Source organism: Branchiostoma belcheri, unplaced genomic scaffold, assembly GCF_001625305.1.
Source record: "Branchiostoma belcheri isolate BF01 breed outbred unplaced genomic scaffold, Haploidv18h27 scaffold60, whole genome shotgun sequence".
Taxonomy (NCBI): domain Eukaryota; kingdom Metazoa; phylum Chordata; class Leptocardii; order Amphioxiformes; family Branchiostomatidae; genus Branchiostoma; species Branchiostoma belcheri.
Window position 1 is genome coordinate 1265213 of NW_017804243.1, and position 24568 is coordinate 1289780.

A 24568-nucleotide genomic window follows, 5' to 3' on the forward strand; every position below is an offset into this window, starting at 1 on the left:
CCGAAGGCGACCTTTGCATACTTCCGGGTTCAAAATCTCGCCGAAGACGGCATAAATATTTTTAGTAATATATATTTTCCCGAAAGATTCTTTCGATTATGCATTTCTTCACTAGAGTATCAATGTGTAGTTGTGGAAAATAGCGTTTTAGCGCTTATTTCCGAACAAAGAAAATTGTTTACACGTGCGTCAGATCGATCGTCATCTATACCACCGGCAGTCTCGCGCGGGGCACGAAACAAATTTTTGTGCCGCGTTTTGGATATAAATGCCGGAACACGAACTTTTATTATTTTAAATATACACTTTACAAATTTTTCTTTGAAAAATAGCCAAGGAGAAATCGCGAATCGAAAAATACCGCGGATTGTCCATTTTCCCGAAACCGCGAACTTTAGGCCCCGCGAATCTAAAGAGACTTACAGTACTATTGTCTACAAACATCTGAAGACTATTGATCCATTGTCCCATTTTCTGCTGTGAAATCTACATAATTGCAGAATCGTCAAGGGAAAAACAAACTCTGACAGCAGCTTGAGTTTCAGCACCTTGGACAGACTCTGTCCCAGTTCATGTCGTAACCAGGTGCATGGAATGGTCTATATTTCATTAAGTGTTGTATGGGTTTATTAAACTAGGAGACAATGCACTTAAGGTATGACCCCACTGATCCATTTCTGAGTGGTACAATCATTATTGCTTTGGTGTCGAATGGCCAAGTGGCAAGGCTAACATACACGAAACCAAGAAGTAATTCCTGGAAAAGCACTTAACATGACTTCCTCACTCCACTCAGGTATATAACAGGTACCTGACTTTAGTAGTGGAGGTGAAAGGTGGTGGAAGGAGAGTTATGAGCTCCGCTGTCCAATACCGTGCCCTAGACACAGTGGATCAACAACTTACTGCCCCTATGCCCTGAAAAAAGCTATGGGACTACCTTTACTTTCAAAATCATTAAGGAAGTTTTGACAACATTGGTTATATTTTCATGTCACTTTCATGCTCTAAAGATACTTCATTCACAGATTACCATTGTGAGACTGCACATAAAATTATATAGAATCTAGACCTTTAAGAGCAGTTGTCATGAGTTATCATATAAATGACCATGTTAATGCTTTAATTTGTCACATATTCTGATTGGACTGTGTGTCTTTTATAGAAAACAGTGGATAGCATAGCCAAGATGGTTGAAAACATTTTTGGCAATGCTGTAATGGTTGTCTACTATGTACCCAAGACCCTGCCAACCACCTAGCTCAAAAAACCAAGATGTGCACATTACATCTGGCCTGCAATTTATTCCTCAATACAGTGGACCATAAACAACTGGACATGCCGTAGGCTTGAGAGATTGACTGAGCTATTAACCAGAAATCCAGCAAGAGCCCGTGAATATTGGAAAATCAGCTGTGCGGATGAAAATTTAATGCCGTATCAGGAAAATCTGGACTAAGGCCATGGAGATTTCATTCTTTGTTTGTTGAAGGCATAGTAAAAGCTCTCCTCCACTCAAAATATAGTGATCATAAATTAGTTCCATGTAAGGATCAATTAGTATACACAATGGATTCGATTGAAAATAGGAGTAGAAATTTTGTTTCTATTATTTTCCAGTTTCTATTACATAGTCAATGTCTGACATTCAAAATTTGTTTTAAAAGATCTTTGGGGAAAAGAATAAATGTTGAAGCCTATAAAGGCCATGCCAAAAAAATATCTTTTTTTGATAGATTTTTGCGGATCAACAAAATGGGCAGGAAAAAGGAAGACATTGGCATCCTGTGATAACTCCAAATGCTACCATAGTAGCAATAAATTAAACTTCCTTGGTCGGTTTATAATTCAAATGAATTTCCTTAACTTTTAATCAAATGATATCAATTCATTCAAAGCAATAAAAAAACTGTACCAACTACATTCAAACCCATGGAAAACTGTTACTTAGAAATTAGTACTTAGTAATAAATTCAAAGAGAATGACGTTCAATGACTGTAAGCATTTTGGGGTTTGATTCAGAACTTGAGTGGTACATTTCAAGTTTTTTTTCAGATCATAAAAAAATGAAGCAGTGGAATCCAAGAACCAACAAATTCCACTGGTCTGGCCTAATGGCTCAGGTTGTGATCCATAAATGTATGGGATTAGTCATGCAGTTCAGTCACAAAGCCTTTCAAATCTGTAACGGTAAATATGTGTCATACATGCATCTGTTGTACAATGTATGTAGCACAAGTAATGATCCCGTGATCACAAAATGGACCAAGCGCAGGCAGACCTTCTCAGACACGCTTCTTGTCCATTATACTGATGACAAAACAGTGAGCATTCCCAGACATCTTGTCGGCATTAGACTATAAATAGAGGAACATTTCAAATGGTCCATTAACATTTGCCCTCCACAGCTGGACTGCATCTTGTAGTTGCTTTGCAGCAACAAGATGTGAAATTCAATCACAGTGCCTGATAACTTTACAGATTGTTTCTTTATTTCCTGTCATACATAGTGGAAATCAAAGCACGTTGGCAGGACGAATGGGCTTGTGCAAAACCAGTTTGGTTAGTTGGATGTTTGGTGATGTATCAGAATTTTGCCCGTTGCACAACATATCTTTACCGGCACAACATTTGAAAACTATAGACAGGATGTCATCCTTAAATATGTAAACATGACCTTAAACATATACCTTGGGTTATGTAGAATTAGTATACACTTAATGTTCCGGTTTTTGTGCAGGCGCAGCACGTTCTGCCAACAAGCTCACTGGAAGTGGATTCAAGAAACAACTTCTTCCCTTATTTCAGACACGGCAGCACTGAATCACCATGGAATAGCCAATTCTGATGAAGTTCCGTCAGTCTTATAAAGGCTAAGCCCATTTTAGGTTGTAAAATTTTTATACTGGAATAGTAAGAGGTGCAAAATGGTCAGGGGTAAAATATATTGTTGGATTCCTGACTGTATCTTAATTAATAATACGTGTTCTTGCTTATTTTATCCTGATCGGAACTGAAGAAACCTATAATGTCATCTCTCATACTTCTGCCAGGTTCCACACACAAAAAGAATCAAAGAAAATCTACTAAATACAGCATCAATGATCATTGAATCATTAAGGAATGCTCACTTTTGATATCCAGATTTTCAAGATATTCTTCAGATAACTTTGTTTTTAAGTGGTGGTCCTAGGGTACCTGGTGGAATTATGAAATTTGACACTGGATGATATGAAGATACAATATGCCAAGATTTTTAAAAGGTTTATTGACTTTTTATCCATTTCTCTACCATTGTGAAAATATAAAAATGTGAAAGTGAAAGTGATCTCGAACCAGTTTTGCTCATTGAAGAGCTAATCTTCCACTGGTCATGACAGAGAAGACAGATGCTATGTTGCACAGTATTTACAGGTTCGTTGGACTGGGGAAATTCCCCTTTTTGACAAGCACAATGAACAGTGGACCACGGTTAACGTTCTGTCCGAAGGACTGCGACCCTAAACAGTAGCGTGCATGTCCGGCAAGCGACATCAGCCGGGATTCGAACCCCCAACCTCTTAGTCCAGAGGCAGGATCGCTAACCACTGGACTACGCACGCTACATTGTGATCAAAATCAAAGGCTCTACTGCTTCAAGTTACATGCATACGTGCCATTATTTAGATTTCCATCTGCCAAAGAAATGTGAACAAGCAATGTGCCTGCTGTATTCTCAGCATGTACGAGTTAGCATTTCCTGCTGAAGTGTGCAAGCCGTGATAAGTCTGATACATGATTAAACACCATGCAAGCCCTGTCAGTAATCCTACAGCTACTGGTGGGATCCAATTTCCTGTGTCTAACAAACTAACCAGGAAAGGAGTGCGCTCAGAGGCACCGTCTTCAAATCCTGCCCACTCTTCAACACACGATATTACAGGAAGTTTGAAAATTAAATCTCACACCTATCATTCGAGGATTTTAAAAAACTGTGGCGTGGTAATTGAACGGTACAATGTGCCATTTCAATTAGTTATGCATCGTTAGTTCATAAAGTCATGTCCGCCTGTCAAGCTACGTGATTGGTCATAAATTTTTCTTGGCAAACTGCCCAGGAATTTGATCTGCATTGTGGGGGATGATGAGGGGGAGGGGGGAAAATGCAACAGGTGAAAAAAAAAGTTGCCATTTGTATCATATTACTGGTACTATCAATCATTCAGAAAATGTCAATATTCACACTGTTGTACACATGTATGTATAAGTAAACATACCAATGATGAAGCAAAGTGTGTTCCCTATAGAGCCTGACTAAAAGCCCTCATGGCTTTTGGGTCGGCTTAGACCATAATTCTGGAATAGAATTATAATGCCTTCTTGATTACAATTCTACATGCAGTACTTTATCATAACTTGATGAAACTTACCCAACTAGCTGGCCCATATACAGCTCGCACTGCAATTGAGTGACAGAGTAATGTGGGCCATGGTTTTCTGGTCTTACAAGTACATGTTGATAAATGTACAAAAGATCATACATGTACATTTCATCAGTTAGAGTGTAAGAATTATTTTTCATCATTATCATTGCCGCATGTCAAGGCGGGCTATCATTGTTCTCCATATTGTCTTATTTCTTGCTGCCTGTTGTGCCTCCTCCCATCTGCAACCATCGCAGGACTGTCCCTCTCAAAGTCATTGCTGAAGTACAGTAACTTTACTAACAGGAAGGATTATTTTAAACTGATACACACGACTTACTAAAAAGAGTAAAAGCGTAGAAGCTTTCAGTCGGCATCCACCGTCTTGGATGGCAGTCACATGATGAAGACTGTATATTGTAGTTTTTTAAACTTTGTTCAAGCTGAATTCTCTATGGAGACAATAACAAACAGGCTAGGTAAGTTCATGTTGCCTGCAGTATTGATAGTTTTGGACTATGTCAATTTCATCTGCCAACCCTCATGGAGTTGATCCAATCACACTAAGTATATCTGACCCACCATGTAGGCCCTGACCTACAGGTCAGTGACCTTAACCTCAAGTACATATTTGGTATGCATCATTCTCAGTCTGAGATCTTACCACAGCAATATGGACGTAACACCAAAGGTCACAGGTCATACCACCCATGCATACAAACTGTGAGAGTAGGAGCAAGTGGTGAATGAAATAAAAATAATGTGTGTGACATGTTTTCAAATTTTGAATGTTTAACAAAATCATCATTCTATGCCATTATCTCCTAGCCAAATGGCATGGCATTTTTGTTCACTAGTTAATTTTGCAAACTGCCAATTTTAAGAAAATAGCAACATTTTCCAGAGAGAGAGCTAAAGTGAATCATACATACTGCATCAACTGAGAAGATATATGTATATGAAAGTGTTATCCTGTGTCTTTGACAAGCTAAAAGCTGAGATGGATTTTGTTCTGTTTCCTTCGATCCATTTATAGAACTTCTTAGAACCATTGCTGCGAGCTACTTCTTTTACCTGGCTGCCTACTGATATAATTTAAAGTAAGAGCTAGAATTGTAGATGGAGAGCTCCAAGAATGTTCTGGCTTATCTTTCTTGTGCATAGAGATCCCACCCCCTTGGCATTCCTACGGTTATAGCCAATCAGTTCTGCTATTGGCCCTAGGGGCATAATTTCACGGAGCAATTTCACACTAACTACTTGGGCACCCCTGGTGAATGCTCTGCTGCAGTAAGAGGATCATATTATCAGAGGTGACCACCTGGGGTTGGTCTTATTGAAGAGTTGCAGCAAATAATGCGTTGATGCTGTTGCTTAATCTTTAGGGTGGAAAGTATTGTTTTTGGCATGCATGTGTTTCTTTGTGTTTGTTTGTTTCTTCGTTTGTGTGTGCGTGTGCATGTGAGTGTGTGTGCATGTGAGTGTGTGTGCATGTGAGTGTGTGTGCATATGTGAGTGTGAGTGAGAGTGTATTGTATAAGGACAAACTTTGAAGTTAAACTGACAAGAATATCTGACTTTCCAATGCAGTTTGTGTCCTACGCATTAGAAATAAGATACTGTGTTTTGTAGGTTGCAAACCTTTGATCGTTTACCCTTGCTAGGGGATTGTCATACAGCAATTTTGTTATGGACTCCCTGCAAAACTTGCAGTATGTACAACAGAGCTGCACGTTTAGCATCTGGAAGTACATCGGTTTTTCATTGGATTTTCAATCAACAGTGCATCAGAATTTTGCTCATTGCAAACAATATTTTTTCTGACACGACATTTGAAAACTATAGACAGGATGTCATTCTTAAATATGCAAATTTGACTTTTAAAGACTTCAAGACATTCTGCCATAAAGTGTTATGCAAAATACATTACAAGTGCAGTATGTTCTGCCAACATGCTGCATCTGGTATACTAGCACTACTGAAGGGTGGGGGGGGTAGAGAAATACATCATTAGAGAAATGAAACCATACTGGGTGGCAGCACAGCCTCAGGTTTGCACTCTATGTCCTCATGTGTATGATTGACAGATTTGATGGATGAGGCTCTTAAAAACCAATAAGTTGCATCTCTATTGAGGATCATTAGTAGTGTGGAGGTATCTCTGGAGGGGGCATTTACTGAAAGGTTGCTGCACCCTCCTTCAAGTGAAATGTGATCCTTGGGAAAGATCAAGATAGTTCACTTTTAGTTAAGGAACTTCTGCACATTTTGGACGGACTGGAGCCAAGAATGTGTCTGAAAAAGATGAATGATAGTCTAGAGTTTTGAGAGAAAATTGTTGACTTGTGAACTTACTTTTTGTTACAATCCCTACCTCAACTTGTAGCTGAAGACTAGTCAATTAAAGGCAGTCACATCTATGAATACATCCTTTCCAGACCAGATGGTGCATAGGGTGGCGTCCATCTATTGTTGAATAGCCCTTGGGCCACACAGTTGTGCACCACACTACAGCATGAGGCTAGTCCACTGGTAGTGGTGTGTGTTCAACTACAATAACTCTTTCCCAAATGCTAAGACAGAAAGCACCACATAACCACATACCATTTTAAGTCTTGGCTGGTATGACTTGGCTTTGACTCAACACCTACTGAATGCAAATTCTGATACAAACTTAACAAACAGAGGCCATTATTTTGTGCAGGTGTAGAACCAAAAACAATATTTCTTTCTGCAAAAATAAACATAACAAGTCAGGGAAATATGTGCTAACGTAATGGTTAACAGCTAACAGATCAGCACCAAGGACAGCATAATATTATATAATTACAAAATTCTGTTATAACGTTAACCAACAGAAACCAATATTTTGTGCAGGTGCAGTATATCCTGCCAATGTGCTATGAAAATATAGGTAAGTTGTGACCATCTGCATTCCACCTTGTCCTAAACCTTTCAATACAGTTCTCACTTGAACTAACACTTTGTGACTGTGTGTCACGATGAATCAGCATCAGCCTACAAAAGTACCCATTGCTTACACATATGCCTGTAGGCTTTTACACTTGATACTGATCTTCAAATTCTTTTTCCTTTGTAGAGAGAGAGTTCTCATTCAGACAGTCATACATAATCTCCAAGCAGATTTTTTTAGTGGCTGCAAGACAGTATCTAATTGGTACGACACTAAGGCCTAAGAAAAAAATGTTGGGTTTCCTGTTTCCCGACTGACCCTAGAAAAAACTGCCAACCCTAGCCTTTTCGTTGCAAGATAAAATTTTTGAGCTGATCAACCTTTTCTAGCTCCATGATCTGGCACCTGAGTGATGAAACGTTGTAAAATCGGTTTTCCAACATTGGCATTAAAAATATGAGTGTGCTCATGCAAGTTTTACTTGTTAAACTGTATTGTTTAAGCAAGGAGATCCTTGGTATAAGTCGCCAAAGTCTAAAAATAAAAGACTATCCATCCCTACCTATTGACCCTAATTTTTCCAAAACTGAAACAGGAAACACAACATTTTTTTCCTGTGCCTCAGGTACCAATGTCTAGAATATGTTTTGCCACCGGCCAACCATAGCAAAACCTCCCATCCACACCCAAATTTTTGATTAAGAACAATTTTTCAAACATATGGCTGGTGAGGCCAAACATTATCAAACCTTGCCAAATACCAGCCAACCACAGCCGACATTGCTCCAGACCTACTCCTAACCATGGCTGGGGGGAGTTTTAGGAGGCCATATTCTACTATGTGTGACAGGGGCTTAAGAGGGCCAAATGGTGCCTGGATTACAGCCAATCCATGTTTGATTACCAGTCTAAAAATATTACAGAGTGACAACTGCATGAAACACAGCTACGGGCAATCTTTAGCTCATAATAGATGGAATGGGTCATGTTGCAATTTCATTCCATGCACACACCAGAACTAATCTGGCAATTCTTGAGGTAAAAAAAGGTAGTCCCATAGCCTTTTTTGTGGCCAAAGGGGCAGTGGATTTTGATTCCTTGTGTCTAGGGCATGGTGTTGGAAGGTGGAGCCTATCCCTCTCCTACTACCACCTTTTACCTCTCCAATTGAACCCATTTTAACCCTGGGTGGAGTGAAGAAAGTCGTGTAAAGTGCCTTTCGCAAGGGCACAACGTCTAGCCAGGAATGCCAGGAGTAACTGAACCCGTGACCTATTGACCTCGTGTATGCTTGCCTAGTCTCTCTCCATTCCACGCCACATTAATGGTGGTAGGAAAGTTTAGAAGTTGCAGTAAAATCAACAAGGTGACCTGTACATAAAGACCTGGATTTGGTGCAGGAGTCAGGAGGCTGCTAAAGTCCTCCATGTATAATGATAACAGGATTTCAAGGGATAGACAGGCCGTAAAGTTGTTGCCAATTTTAGCTTGTTGCTCCCGGTAGCATCGTCTCTTATTGCCGCAGTGACAAGACAGACTTCCTGTTGGATTTGATACGAGGCTCTGGTGGAGGCTAAAATCCGTCATCTCTATGCAGTCGGGTGCACTGGCAGACATTCTGTCAGTTCACAGGTCATAAATACTTTGTCATTGCCAGTTTTACTAAGCTGCCTTTGTGAAATGCTTTTGAACTTCTAGAGATCATGAGCTCCATATAACCCTATCATATGTTTCATGTCCAACACAATTTGTTCTTTACAGCACTCCCAACAAGAAAATAAGTAGAAGTCAGCAACGGCTGTAAGTTACCACCCATAGATACATGTAGCCTTGTAGGGCTTCACTTTAGTTTGTATCATCTACTTAAAGTTGTTATTTTTGTATAAAAAAAAGGCAGAGAAAACAAGGATATATAAAGGCACAACAACAAGCATATGAATACCACAAGCATATGTTTACCTTCACATGGTCTAGCCTACATGTAACTGACCACTGCTCTGTTTATTCTTACTCAAACACATTCATGAATGGTAACCAGCCCCCTCCAACTCTATCCTGCCACTTAATACATAATGTAATCCATTAAATAATGTAATGGATTAATGTAATGTAATGTATTACACAGGGTGCCTGCTACATCACCAGTTAACATGGTGACAGACAACTGGTCCAGGGCATTGACCTTATTTGTGGGAGAGATACAAGAAGAAGAAAAAGAAGGAACAACATATTTCCTTCTGCACAAATAAACATAACAAGTCATGGAAATATGTGCTAGCCAGGCAGTTAACAGCTGACAAATCAGCACTAAGGACAGCATCATGCAATTTTTGAGGATGCATAGTTTGCGATGGGTTGTTAATATCTTTAAACGCATGACATATCTTTCAACATTTTTCTGCTGTTTCCAATTGTTAAGCTTTAGTAACATCTTCTGACATCTCAAACCTATCGCAGAATGCCAAATGAATCCAGCAACTATAGATGGAATTTTCTGCTCCATGACTTCTTGAAGAAAGTTTATGTACCGTGCAGTTTTTGCCAGATAGCTGTGCATGTATCAGTCCAAGAAAAGCTACCTGTGGTGCTGCTGATTTGTTCCCCCGAGCCCCATTAGCCACAGATTGTTGGCTCTCCTCAGCTCTGATCAACAACACGGCCACCCCGCCATGCCTGATACCCACCTGTGGGGACTGCCTCGCTGCCCAGCTTGAGAAATTATAGCTAAAGAGCTGTTCTTCCAAATCAGCGGTATATCAGTTACAAGCCCTCAGGCTCTATTCAGTAGGGTTTTGTGATTCAAAGCATCTTGATCAGTCTCTCGGACTGAAGCTGGTTAATCATGCTAAATTGGTGTATACCTCGTGTAAACAAACTTCAATTCAAGGCCACATTGTAACATTAGTTCACCTTTACTACTTGCATTTTTTGGCACTCTAAAATAAAGAGTAAACCACGGAAAGGGACAGAGTTTTTTTAGCTTGTTATCTTTGAATGCATGGTTATGGAAATTTCCTTAACAGTGTTCTGAACACTTGAGTCTTTCATTCCATGTTTGCAATTCAGGGGATATGGCTCATGGTGCATTAGTATATCTGCCTCAACGCATTCATTCTTAGAAAAAATGAATCTACATAATACACAACAAATAAAGGTGAACTGAAGTTACTTGGATAACAAGATGGCTGACACAATCCCTTCTCAGCACTTGTTACCTGTCTCGGACATATTGACTGCTACTTAGAAGAAATTGAAGCTGTTTGAATTATGTCAACTTGGGTCAGTTTCTTGTAAATAAATTCAACCCACCAGGTAATCCATATACCACAGCTGTGTTGGAAAATAAAATCACTACCAAACAACAGGGTTAAAAAATAAAGCAATTTTGGAAAAATTTTTTAAAAAGGATCACTTGTCTACCAAAAAACTGGAATAAAAACTGTATTAGCTATATTATGCTATTCATGAAACAAATGAAATATCGGTATTTGATTAGATTTAAACGAGATGCTAGGAAGTAGTCACTTTGAAGTGCAAAGGAGAAATAACACTTAATGTACAAAGGAGAAATAACACTAATGGCCATCTGCACTTACAAAAGACTGAGGTATGAAGTAACTGTAGATAAAATAGGGATAATATCTTTGCACAATACAATCCATCCTACCAAAAAGTAACCACCCACAGAAACAGCACCTACAAAGGGCAAAGGACCACAATGGAACATTCTATCATTTTGACATCTCCAACTGTTCCGTGCTGTTTAACCACTGGTTACAATGCATAAAAAAGTGAGCCCATGACACCACCCGCAACTGCTGCTATTAGATGTTGCCTCTGATGTATTGCAAAAAGGTTGGGTTATTGCCCCATGGCTGCATAACATGCCTGCTTTGACAGCTTGATTTAAGCCAAGCTCTCCGACGCACAGAGTTGAAACCCCCATGGCATTTGAAAGGGACGCCTCAGAAGACCTCTATCTGCAACGCTTCTGTATCTCCCAGGCAAGCTGCCAAGTTTAAAGGGACTACAAACTTCCTCCTACCCTGACGATAGGTAAAGAGCCTTCTTAGCTAACTCCCTGGAGCCCCATTGGAGGCCAGAAAAGAATCAGACAGATTGTAGATGCAGTCAGAGAAAGGGAGCCATTATACCACAGGATTACTTTTTAACTACTACTGGCAGCTGGCCAGCATAAATGCAGTTAAGTGAACAAGTTGAATCTGCCACAAGAAATACAAGAACCTCTCTGGAATTTAAATGTAGCCATAGGGAGGTTTATTTTCTCTTGGTACTATAAATGAATGCATGGGGGAAATTCTTCAAGCAAATAGTATATTCTTGGAACTTGTAAACTGCAGTGACAACTATCATTCCTTGTGAATGTGTATCTTAGGCCACACCAATTTAATTTCTTGGTTAACGGATTTTTCTAGAAAAATAATGGAGCGGGCGGGCGATAAAAAATAAAAAATAAAAACAGGCATCCTATTATGGCCCAAAATGGTACGATAGTAGCCATGAAGTCAACACACCAGGCTGGTTCAAAATTTAAACAATGAATTTTGAACTTTTAATGATACCATTGCATTGAAAGATGGAATGACTGTAACAACTAGGATGAAAAGGTCTGTTTTCAACTGTTCAGGGCAAAATATGAGCATTTTGCAGTTGATTCTGGATTTTTATTTGCAAATCTGAAAAAAATGAAGCGGCGAATCCGTTAACCAAGAAATTAAATTGGTGTGGCCTTAGTTTACACTACTTTTGCAAGCTCTGTGGATGGTTGATGTTAAACCCAAAGTGACAACACATTGAAGAGTACAGCAGTGTAACAAATGTATGTCACATGCTTGCAGCATTTTATTCTGATGTATGCCAAGTTTCATGACATGTTATAGGCTGCCAGCATTAACTGCCAAGATTTAAAGTCAAATTCTCCATCTGGCATGGAATATCTGCTGTATGTATTTCTTTCTGAATAAATGTCAAGTCTTTTTACACATTATGCAGCCCCTGTTCAGAAGTTATTGCCTTCTTCCCCAAGGACAACAAGTAAGGGCAAGGACAGGAGACCAAACTTTTCCTATGTACATATACATGTACATGTGTATGTGACGGTGGAACATAGGAAAGTCAAGGTTCAAGGGTTGTTGTTGATTTTGTCGTGGAAGTCATGGTAGCTGCAGGGTGGTAAGAAATGAGATTTTTATAGGAACAACAGATACTATTATGTATAAATATGATGAATTTGTTATCTTTTGATGCTTACAAATAGCTGTTCTAGCTAGATGGCGCATGCATGAGTTTGTTAACAGTTCACAGAGCTACTATCTGCAGAATGAAGGCTTAAAACATACATATGTGCAAAAAACATGATTTAAATTATAGTGTACAGCAATATTTCTTGACATCAGAAGTGATTCTGCTGTTTTCCTTGCATTTAGAGCTGTGTACCGGTACGCAGTACCGATACTGTACCGGAAAAATTGATTAGGTACAGGTCCAAAATACCTAATCCCTCAGTAACGGTACTGTACCTAAACAATTTCACACCAATTTTATGCCTATTTGTGACCTCAAATGGGTCCCTGTGTAAGGACTAGTGTGTTCATGAAAACAAAAACATCTTTAGTTTTGCCTATATTTTATCTGAGCATTCGCGATAAACAAAGAATAAACCTTACTAACAAGTTTATTAATGTTTTTTTGTTATTGAAGGAGTTCAGAAGAGCATATAAATTGGTCGAATTGTTCAGGTACAGGTTCAGGTCCGGACCTGTACCTAAACCTGTGTACCTGTACCTGTACCTGTACCTAAAATTTGTTTAGGTACACAGCTCTACTTGCATTTGTGTTTTTTCTCGGTGTCGTTTTTTCTTAGCCTTTATTTTAGTTTACCAGAGCTCCCATATGCACTCCATCACAAAAAAATCTCAACATAATCAGATCCAAATTGTCTGTAATTTTCATAATCCATTCAGATTCTGTCTTGTTGTGCTGATTGGTCCCTTCCTTCAGAAGACTAACAGGAACGAAGGGTTATAGAGGTCTTCTTGTTCTTCAGCTTAATGGCATTCTCCAAATGTGGTGTGCCTATCTCAGCGGGGATCACCCATCCTAGGAATGACCAAACGGGTTGTTTATCCCTCTCCAACAGGCTGGCATAACCCTTGAGAGAGTTTATCATGAAGATCTGAGGAAAACAAAGCCATAAAAACATCTTGCCACAAGAAGGGCTAACATGTGCCTCTGGCAGTTTTGACCTTTACCAAAACAACATGGTAACATGATGAATGATTCACACTTTTGTGTTGAACAGCTAGTATACAGTATATACCTAACACATCAGCATTATCACCAAACAATTTAAACCTGATTGCCTTTTTTGAGGAAACAAGACATAGTACAGAACCTCTGGTAAACTGGGGTGGCACACAGGCTAAATTTTTCTGACAAATCATCCTTAATATTTAGCTGCTATCTACTGCAATCTTCAAAAGCATCAGTGTAATCCTGTGTGAAACAAACCATGTTGGAAAATAATCAGTGTCTGTCAGATAAGATCTACAGCCAATGGGGAGTAGTTTGAGGTTGGAGAGGTGGCAGACCATAATATTCCTGCGGCCCCCATGGTATCTGACCCAGTTCCACCTGCCATTCATCACACAACACTCGAGTCAAATACCGACATCTCCTGTCTTCTCCAGAATGTGGGTTTATCCAGTTGTGTCTAAAACTCTGGATCCCAGCTAGGAATAAAAATGCAACCAAAATTTCCAAAAGAAAAACATGAAACATTAGAGCCCATTAAATCTAATGTTACAAGAATTGCCTGAAGGAATTACTATGAATGATATACAACAACTGTTTGATGTATTTGTCAAGTGCTAGAAGAATATCTGGCAACTGTAGATATTACATGTTTTATTCATAGGAGACAAGTGTTAGTGTATAAAAAACAAGTTACGGTAACTGTTGCAAGTCAATGACAGTAGTTTTAGACATGGGTAATGCCTGTCATCTATTTTGATGGCTTCCATGCATAAGCTTACTGCACTGTAAGATGTCAATTAAAACAATAGCATGTACTACATGGCACTTAAAATACACCCAGGATATGTGTGTGGCGTCAATGAAGTTTCACTCCATTAGTCAAGGGTTTAAATGCCCAGATGGTAGAAGCTTTACTGAAGGAATGGAAGATGCATAATATATTTAGGGTTGTCAACAAGGTAAGTTGCTAACCACTCCAGGTAATACAGAATAGAAAAAAAGTTTGTGTTCTTACCAGTTATTTCTGGTATTATCTACAATTCCATGTAGGCTATTAAAGAGTAACAAAAGAAAATATTGTATCCAAAACCATGCCTATCTAGTTCTATGCCTGATTGGGTTAGGGTTAGGATTGGGCACGGTTCTGGATACTCTCCTTGTATTCAAGAATGTTGGTTTGCTTCTAGGCACGGTTCTGGATACGCGAGGACTGTGCTTTAGCATGGTTCTGGATAAAAAATTGGTTCTGGATAAAGCATGGTTCTAGATAAAGCATGGTTCTGGATAAAGCATGGTTCTGGATAGAGCATGGTTCTGGATAGAGCATGGTTCTGGATAGAGCATGGTTCTGAATAATGCATGGTTCTGCATAAAGCTACATTATCTGCATCCGGGACTCATTGTATTAAAAGAAATCCATATTAAAATCCACCCAAGGGGAGAAGACCACAGAACAATCAATCATCCACAGGCTTCAGGAACTTAATATGCAACAAACCACAAAAACTTGGCAAACGAGGGCGAGAAAGATATCTGAATCCAGTTATTGGACATTGATTTAGAATCTTTAAAAGTGTAATGTATGCTCTATTTTTTTCTGTATGCTTTGTTGCAGCTCTGTCCTTGGTGCTGAAAAACTGTTGACCTCTGCTGCAAAAGTTCTATCAAATCTAATGCAGCAAAAACTTGATAAAGAGGTGAGAAAAAAACTTCTGAATCCATGTATTCAATATTGATTTAGACTCGAGTGTGATGTATGCATTGTTCCATCTCTGTCCTTGGTGCTGAAAAGACTGTTGACCTCCACTGCAAAAGATCTGTGAAAACAACTTAGTTTGCCACAAAGCATAAAGCTTGACAAAGGGGAAATATCTGCATTTGAATCCAGTCATTCAGTATTGATATAGACTCTTTATGTGTTATGTATACATGGTTGCAAATCTGTCCTTGGTGCTGAAAAAACTGTTGATCTCCGCTGCAACAATTCTGCCAAAATACATGTAACTCTGTTTACCACAAAAACTTGACAATAGGGTGAGAGAAAAATGTCTGCATCTTAATCCAGTTATTAAACTTTGTTTCAGACTCTTATGTATTATGTATGCATGATGGCACCCCTTTCTTCAGGGGTCCAATTTATACAATTATACAGTTTAACAATGAAAATAAATCTTGCATGAGGACACTTTTATTTTCAATGTCAATGTTAGAAAACCAATTGTACAATGTTTTATCACTCAGGTGTCAGATCATGAAGCTAGAAAAGATTGATAAGCTTGAAAAAATTGCCCCCCCAAAGTCTAGGGTTGGTGAAAGAGAAATATCTGCATCTGAATTCGGTCATTCAACATTGAAGTGTTATGTATGCATTGTTGCAACTCTGTCCTTGGTTCTGAATGAGATGTTGATCTCCTCTGCAAAAGTTCTGTCAAAACGACTCTGTTTGCCACCAAGCTTTTATACAAGCATCCATCATTTGGCTGTGTTTTACGACAAATTCTACGACTCTACCAGGAGGTGGTTTGATGTATCCCTCTCACGGCTCCCCCAGGCTAGTCTAGCTCATTAAACTGTCAACTGCTCCCTCCCAATAATCACAACGTCGTTAAGTCCTCAGGGTCGGGAAGCAATAAGTTCTCCGCATTATCCATATGCTTAGGTTTATTATCAGATCCTTCGAGCTCCCAAACAGCAGGGGTTAGGGTGACTGAGGATTTTGAGGAAGTTTGTTTAATGGGAGGTAGAGAGGGCATGTTTGTAGAATGTTTGTTTTGCTGTTAGGTAATGCCAGGTGCCTAAAAAAGTTACAGACAGTTTGGATGTACTGAGGGCGAGCTTTGAAAACCAAACAGTAGTTTCTGGAATAAATTTTGCAGAGATTATTTTTTGTAGACCTAACCAATTTCATTTCGGACAGAAAAGCATTCTTACCTACTTCTCAAAATAGACTAAGAAACTCAGCTGTTTATTCATTTGTTTGTTTGTTTGTTTACTTCCCCATTTTTAATGAAAATATCACCACTAGAAATGTCAGACAATGACCACAAAATATTCAGGGGATGGACACAGAAATATGAAATCTATAGCATCACATATATTCTAACATATCCTTGCAAGTGATGTTACTACCCAATTGGTTTCTTGTTAAAATCACACCCCTGCATACATGTATGGCTGCCTATACTGGTATTAAAATTCATAGGCAACTGTGTCCTTGGCTCAGACGTATAGCCACGATGGTCAGATTTGGGCCCAAAAGTCCCACTCCGCTACTATGGAGATCGAATCCCCCGAACCCGCGAATCTTGTTCGATATGACGTCATTCGAATAGAACCCGCGTTCGATCCGGGGTTACCCGCGGTCATTTACAGTAAAGCCGCTACAACCGGCTACTTCAAGCCCTTTTTTACTTGGGAACCACGGAACAGGAAAAATCCACCTTTCCACAAATATGAACCGTTTTCAAAACATTACATCTATGCCGTGATTTTATTGTGGATATGTAACATGTAACGAAGCTACTGCCGTCATCGTGGGTGACCTTGAAGGTCAGAATTCTTGTTGACCCTGTTATAAAATCCAGGTCCCCATATCCAAGTGGCACAGCATGCGTGCAAACATGGTATTTTAACCATTCCCAAAAATCGCTCAAATTACCTCATTGAGGTCTTGTTTGGAAGAGGAACGATTTCCGCAGATTTCTGTCTTAGGGATTTTTTAAATATGGCCGCGATTATGAATTATCGGTATTTAAAGTTAAAACACTGCGTTTTTAGCTCTTCTTTTGACTGTAAGTCGAGTTTTAGTTAAAAAATAAAAAATCCTAAGACAGAAAGTTTAAATTTACTGTAATATTTCTAAAAATCCAAAAATCTAACCTTATTTTTAATTTTCGGGGCCTCTTAAAATCAGTTGTTTGGTTCTCGTGAACCCTTTTTGAAATCCGAAATTGATCTCATTTGGAAGCAAATGTACACAAAGTGGAGCAAAGGCAGTGCAAGAATAACATTTGAGGTAAACAAAATCACTTATTACATTTTATTTTGACGAGTATTTACTCTCCAATTACTTTTGTTTATTTTCAAATTTTACCCGTTGCCCCCGGGCCGGCCCGGGACTCCCGCGCGGCCACGTTCGAACACGTTCTGTAACCCGATACCTCCCTAGTAATGCGACTTTTAGCCTAGCAACCGACCGCCGTGAGCTGTCCCTCTGCATACGACATAGTTCATTGACGCCTTTGTAAATGGCAGGGAAACAAAGTCTTTAAAATGCCACCGGGCATAACCTTTACATAGCACTATCAATATTTCATCCCATACGGCATAGACAGGCTGTTTTTGGTACAAAGAAGATATATCTGTGTGTTAAGTAATGTGCATAGTGATCAAGGACATCACACAATGTCCTTGAGAGTGACAAATGTCTTAGCATGTGTCGTGGAACGTTTTGTGACAACGTACATGGTAAAGTGACATTCTGATCCCGATAAAGAACACCATTAGTAAACCGGAAGTATTGAATAAATCAGTCAATACTTCTGCAGCAGCTTTTGCCGATAACAATTTCCTGCAGTATATCTTCCTAGTGTAACATTCAGAACTGTATTGCACCGTACCACATTATCAAGGAAAAAAGTTGACTTTGTATTAGAAAAGTGCGCAGATTTTGTGAATGCGGTGCTATGTTTACTCTCATGTGGTTCACTGCACATTTAATTTTATGCATGCAGGAGCATACTCCAATGCTGTTGTGTTATTTATGAGCTGTTCATCGTAATGTGTTGTGGGCAACATCTCACATTTCGGTCTAATTAGCACTGTATGTGTATGTGACAACATTTACGTAGGGGGCACTGTTGATGAAATTCTTTGCATCCGTGCAGCTCTGTCCTTGGTGCTGAAGAAACTGTTGACCTCCACTGCAAAAGTTCTGTCAGAACCATTCTGTTTTCCACAAAGTTTATAGCATTAGCTGTTTTTATGACATATTTTATGACTCTTCAAACAAAGCATACCAATATTTTGCCATTTCCACTAAAAATGAAACTTCTATACATATTTCAGATTTTACACTAAACTGCTTCAAACGTTTCCCTCAAGTATTTGTAAGTTAAGGCAAGATACCACTGACTTCATCTAAACAATCAGAGATATCATGATTTTACATGTTTCAACTGTACAAGGCTTTTGAGAAAGGTCAGAGGGACATGCCATTATCAAGAATAAGATTTTTCCCTTAGGGCACAGGTTAAGAAGTAGTGTGGTGTTGTCCTTATGATGATAGAGGAATCGCCACCCTTGGCCTAACTACAAGTATCTGTATCTGTATCTGTATAGCTGGTATAACTGCCCTTCGGCGTAACACACCAGCTTTGCAGGCACGCGGGCGCAGTGGCAGTTGGCTGCATTACACTGATTGACGTAAACTAGAGGGAAGTAAAACCTATATTCAGACAAGATCTTTTCAAAAACTCACTGTGAGCATGAACTATACAGCATTACCCTTAATCCAATCAGATTTTGACTGCAATCAACCCCATGAGGTGACAACCTTTCAAGGCAAATTACACTAAAGATTCCATCTCACACTCATATATAGTTTTCTATTGGTGACATTTTACCCACACAAAAGACAGTACCCCCTACTGCTGGATCTTATTGATGTTTCAAGTATGTTCTTCCCTGACCTGTTGACATCACCATCTGTTGTCTGCCAGTAAGACAGCTTGGTGATCTATATAGTACGTTGTCAGAATGCACTGTGCCTGCACAAAATCACAGTTTCCGTTGGATCTTTTGTCAACATTGAATCAGACTTTTGTCCGTTGCATATCTTTCCCAACAACAGCATTTGAAAACTATGCAGAAAGGATATCATCCCTGTCTATTATTACTAGACGACCTTAAACAATACATTTTGTTTTGTGTTATTAGTATAGGGTAGTTTAATGTTGTCTGCAGTTTAACTGTCCTGAAGTCAAGGTAGTGAGTACTCCATGTTATACATTGTATATCTCAGTCGCAGGGTGTTAAAATGAGTTGCCTAGGCATGTCACACTAAAAGATTATAATATCTTAAGTTAATACCAATACCAGTTGCCCTCTAAATCTTGACTGCTACATAGATGTGATGATAAGATATGTATTTTGCTGTAGTTTAAGTGAGTTCTACTCTAATGGAAGGTCTGACCTTGTAGATAATGACATTATTCACTGGTATTCATGATAATGTCAGAGACTGGGTTCACAACGTCCAAACAATATGTCAATCAGTGCTGTAAATGTCAGACCTATTAGGCAGATTGTAGGGTACTTAAGCTTGCTATACAATATATCTGTCGTCAATTTTCTTCTCAAAGCAAGCAAATCACTATATACAGACTGCTGAATCATATTACGGAGGGACATTTTGAGACAATTCAGATGCCATCATGTTGGAGAGACGACATTCTGATGCATAAAGAGTAACCTGATAGATGGGAAGAAGTTAGGGAAAGGTCGGATGAGACCATCCGTGACAGGAACCTTGCCACATTTCTGTTCTGTGATCAAATGTCTTGAAAGGAAAAGGCCTCTATGGAAGTGCTACTTTAAAGGCGAGGAATTCAAACATCATGCAAAAGGCTAGTGTCACACTATGAAGAGCTAGAATGTGCAGTAACACCAGCAATTTTCAACATCTGGTACAAAAAGATAAGGTCGCAATGGCCTAGTCATTTTGCCTCCATGAAACATTTAACACTAGTGTGAACCTGAAAATGGAGTAAGAAGGCATTTCAGAGGAAATGAGGAACTGTCACGTACCATCTGTTTAAGATGAAGTTCAGCCATTCTGCCGTCTCGCTCTGCCTCAGCGCCCTCTTCCTGTGTACCCGCAGTTCTTCCTCCCTCACGGCCTCCTCGACGATCTGCTGAACCTTCCCCCTCCACACCAGCAGGAGAAGCAGGCACAGGCCACCCAGCCACGCCACCGAGACTCCCATGCTCCCCAGCAGCCAGGCAGCCGCCACGACTCCGCAGGTGAAGACGCAGACGAGGAGTTGTTGAGTCTGTCGCCAGCCCTGCTCCAGGGCGAGCTGCTCCTCCTCGGCGGGGGTCAGCTGCACCGACGCGCCGTGGTAACGTCCGGACAACAGTCCTCCCGAACCTCCAGACATCTTCAGCATCAAGTCATCTGTCCTTCAAGGGTGAAATCACCTCCTCCTGCAAGCATTCAGAACACTTATCAGACAAAACACCCACCATGCCATCAGAATACAGTCAAAAGTGAATAAAGTAGCTGAGTGTACTAGCAGTACAGCAGCAGTCACAGGCCTCTGTTATGCCGATTTATTTTTGTAATTCAATCTGTCTGGTGGAGAATAACAACAATTCATAATTCATGCCTATAACTGTCTCTACGTGAGGCTGTACAGTAAAGGTTGATTAGTTTTATTGTGTAGCTGACTCACACTGCTGCAGCCTACGCTGTAACTGTTCACGAGGCCTCCACCCTCATTCTGTACTACAGTAGACTAGTGAATCGAGTGTGATTACCAGAAAGGTAGGCGTGATATGCACATTTTCTACGGAACATCGTCAGCTGAGGATAAAACTCAATTTGTCACCATCTTTCCCCACGTATAAAGAGGCCATGAATAAAACAAAGCTTGGTTTAACAGATAAAACAGCAGCTTGCATTATTCTAGGAATTTCTCGGAATATCAGATATGAAAAGTTGGGCCAACTGAAATGAAAGTAAGTTAGTTGTCTACATGTTTCTGTAGCATTGTTTGTACATGTTGCCTTGATCCTGTAATATCCTAATACAGCCTCCTGACAGAAGTTAATCTTGTCAAAGATGCATAGTAAGACCCTGTTCATACATACCAGGTTCCAAATATCCTGCAAAGTTCTTTTGCAGGGTTTTATCCAGATTTGTTTATAAAGCCTGGTATGAATGCAATATATTCTACTAGTAAGCTCCTTTTAAGGGATTTATAGACTGAGGTTTGCCAAATCCTCTCCTGGTGGATTATTTTCAATTAGTTGCTCCAGCTAGAACCCTTATGGATCAGGATATTTTGTGTTCATGTCAGGTTAAAAATTTCCAGCTACATTGTTGTGATTTGTAAACAAAAGAATTTAGCAGTCTACAAAAATGTATTTGCAACCTGTTATGAATTGGTTCTAACTGATTGCCATCTTTCTCGTGTTCACTAAAACTGTACCTTTTCATACACTGTTCGTTACGTATTTACTTCACAAAAATAAGATCTTAAAACAAATGGGGGTCGTGTGGCGCAGTCGGTAGCGCGTTCGGCTCACACCCCAGAGGTTGTGGGTTCGAACCCTGCCCATGTCACCGATCTTGTGCCCTTGGGAAAGGCACTTTACACGACTTTCCTCACTTCACTCAGGTGAAAATGAGTACCTAGCTTCGGTTAGGGACGTCCCTCGGATAGGACGTTAAATGGAGGTCCCGTGTTTGGGAGATCCACACCCCATGCACGTTAAAGAACCCACCGCACTTATCGAAAAGAGTAGGGGATCTTCCCGGTGTGAGTGGTTCAAAACCTTACAGTCCGGTCTAACGCAGCTTGTACATGTGCGCACATGTACAAAACTGGTGTGTTACGCCTGAAGGCGGTTTACCGGTTATGCGAAACAAACAAACAAAACAAATGCAATTACTTGTAAGAGAATTATTTATTGTTTTGAAAACATGTCTCCCTCTTGTATGGTCTACTGTTCATGTACTGTAAATTAATTTACCTAAGTGGGGAGTTATCTATAACAATGTGAGAGGAGTTTTTTGCAGTTTCAAGTTTATGGTGGAAACAGTTCATGTAGTCATGATTTTGTGGTGAGAGTTCAAAAATAAAATAAAACCACTGCAAACATTTTGAGAGTTACGGTATGTGTCACACAGATAGCCTCAAGCATCTGAAAAGGGCAATGTCAAATGGCTAAACTGCCAAATTATGATACTAAAGGCTATCAAAAAAAGAAAGAGACATGCCAAAAGATTGTAGATCCCTTTCAAACCCCATCTGGCCATTCTGTCATAAGACCTAATTATCCCCACCACTGGGGTGGTAAATTTCCAGAAGCATGCCTCTGTGGTCCTCACGAAGGAGGAAAGGTCACGGAGACAGGTGAAGGTCAGTTGAGAGTCAAGAGCAAGGTCAAGTCTGAGTACAGGATCATACAGAAGGATCATCCTGAGGGAGACTGGGGGTGGGGGGTAATCTGTTGAATGATAACAAAAGGATTGGCAAAATGGTCTGCTGTGAGGAAGCTTTAGATGATGATAGGGCAGAGCATTGTGATGGGAGTTTTCATAAGACAACATCAGGCCTAGGGTTGCAACCAAATAAAAGTGATGCAAATGTCAGTTCATTTATCTATTCACCGTATACAATCTATTGTGAGTCAATACGATTTCTATCAATGGATCCAAGTACTCGGAAAATGTAAGTACATAAATTGCAATGTGGCAATACCTATCAAGTTCTGCCCATTTCGTGTGTCTGACCTGTAATCCTGCCTGTCAATCTTCCCCCACCTACAGTACCTGCTGTCAACCTACTCTATCCAGACAAGCATACACTCAAACCCACAGCTCAGCCACACACATCCAAAAAACACTTTGGAATCCATACTCAGGAGTGATAAATGAACATTTAAGATACTGGAACTACAATGTACTAGGTTTCATACCTGGGCTTTACAACATATTGCCACAAACACGCCCACTCTTAAATCCCATTGTCCAGGTACATACCAGGTGTTAAGGTATCATTCAAACTAAATTTATTTAACATTTTGTTAAAAAAGAAGGTAAGGTTATGTAATGTTTTACAGGTACACTAGACAGTAAAATCGATCAGAAGAAAATGGAATTAGTGATGTTGAATTTTAAAATATTAGAAGGAAGAGGAGAATCACAAAAAAACAGTATGTTACCAACAAAATATGGATACCATTTCATGTCACATGCAACATTTCTATAAAATTTGCAGCCCATGTACGACCAAAACACAGTTCGTGGGGAGCTGTATGTGATGTACAGACTTGGTTTCGTTTTGCCCACCACCAAAATTAATTATCCCATACCGGTGCGCCATTCGTGTGTGCTCACGCATGGCGACAGCTGACAACAACAGGTATACACTGTAACATTACCAGGACTGATCATCAGAAGTACGCCACTCCAAACACACGCTTGACTTACAAGCACTGCAGATGGCCTTTCTAGAGTTGTTGCTCGAACAAAGGGAAATTATATTGTACCATACTTGAAATAAGAGAGCTCGTGTGGGATTTTTCAATAAAATATGTTGCGATTGATGCACGTAAATTCCTACCACCACAATCAAACCCACCTGTGACGTATATACTAGTGTGCCGCATGTCTGGAATCTTCACAATTAAGCCTTACTAGGCCATTCTATCAAAATAGAAAATGGCACAAGGTAAACGTGATATTTCGCCACGACCCGGTGGTATTTGAAGCAGCTTAGTTCGCTAGGCCGCCAGACTGGGGGAGGAGTAAGACCTACCTTGCACATAATCTTGCAAATTCCTATCAACACCTCCTCAAGTACCATTCCTTACGGAGTCTTGGCGTCTTGAGACCACTACTACCGCGACGACGTTAGCATGATGTACGTGTGGCCACTATCGTGCACGTACACATGGTTAGGGTCTAGTCATGGGGCGGCGACATCCGACAATTCACACAGGCAGCCCGCCCTTTGGTATCAGCGTCCAACCCCAAAAATTCTGGCATCGATTTTCTTCCAATCGTTGGGGGTCAAAGGGTGTGGAATACCGAAGACGGCACGCGGCCGAGCAGCCTAAACATTTAACAAAAGGGAAAATTTATCGCCCTTCCAAACCGTTTGCGACAGAAGTGAAAATCCGTCATTTGAATGCACGAAACGCTGAAAGGACTTTGCGGAGTGTATTATAGTGGCGTAGGTAAAA

The 24568-nt window shown here is 39.9% G+C and overlaps 1 protein-coding gene across 1 annotated transcript in view; it reads right to left on the bottom strand.

Annotated features, from left to right (window-relative positions):
• LOC109482769 (tricalbin-3-like) overlaps window positions 1-24367 on the bottom strand; it is a 57975-nt gene extending 33608 nt beyond the window's left edge. Inside the window, exons 1-2 of the mRNA XM_019785607.1 lie at window positions 24142-24367; window positions 20402-20800 (exon numbers count right to left, since the gene is read on the bottom strand). Coding sequence (XP_019641166.1) covers window positions 20402-20763 — 362 coding nt within the window. The 5' untranslated portion in view covers window positions 20764-20800; window positions 24142-24367. The remainder of the gene's footprint in view (window positions 1-20401; window positions 20801-24141) is intronic.
• Window positions 24368-24568: the final 201 nt, after the last annotated feature.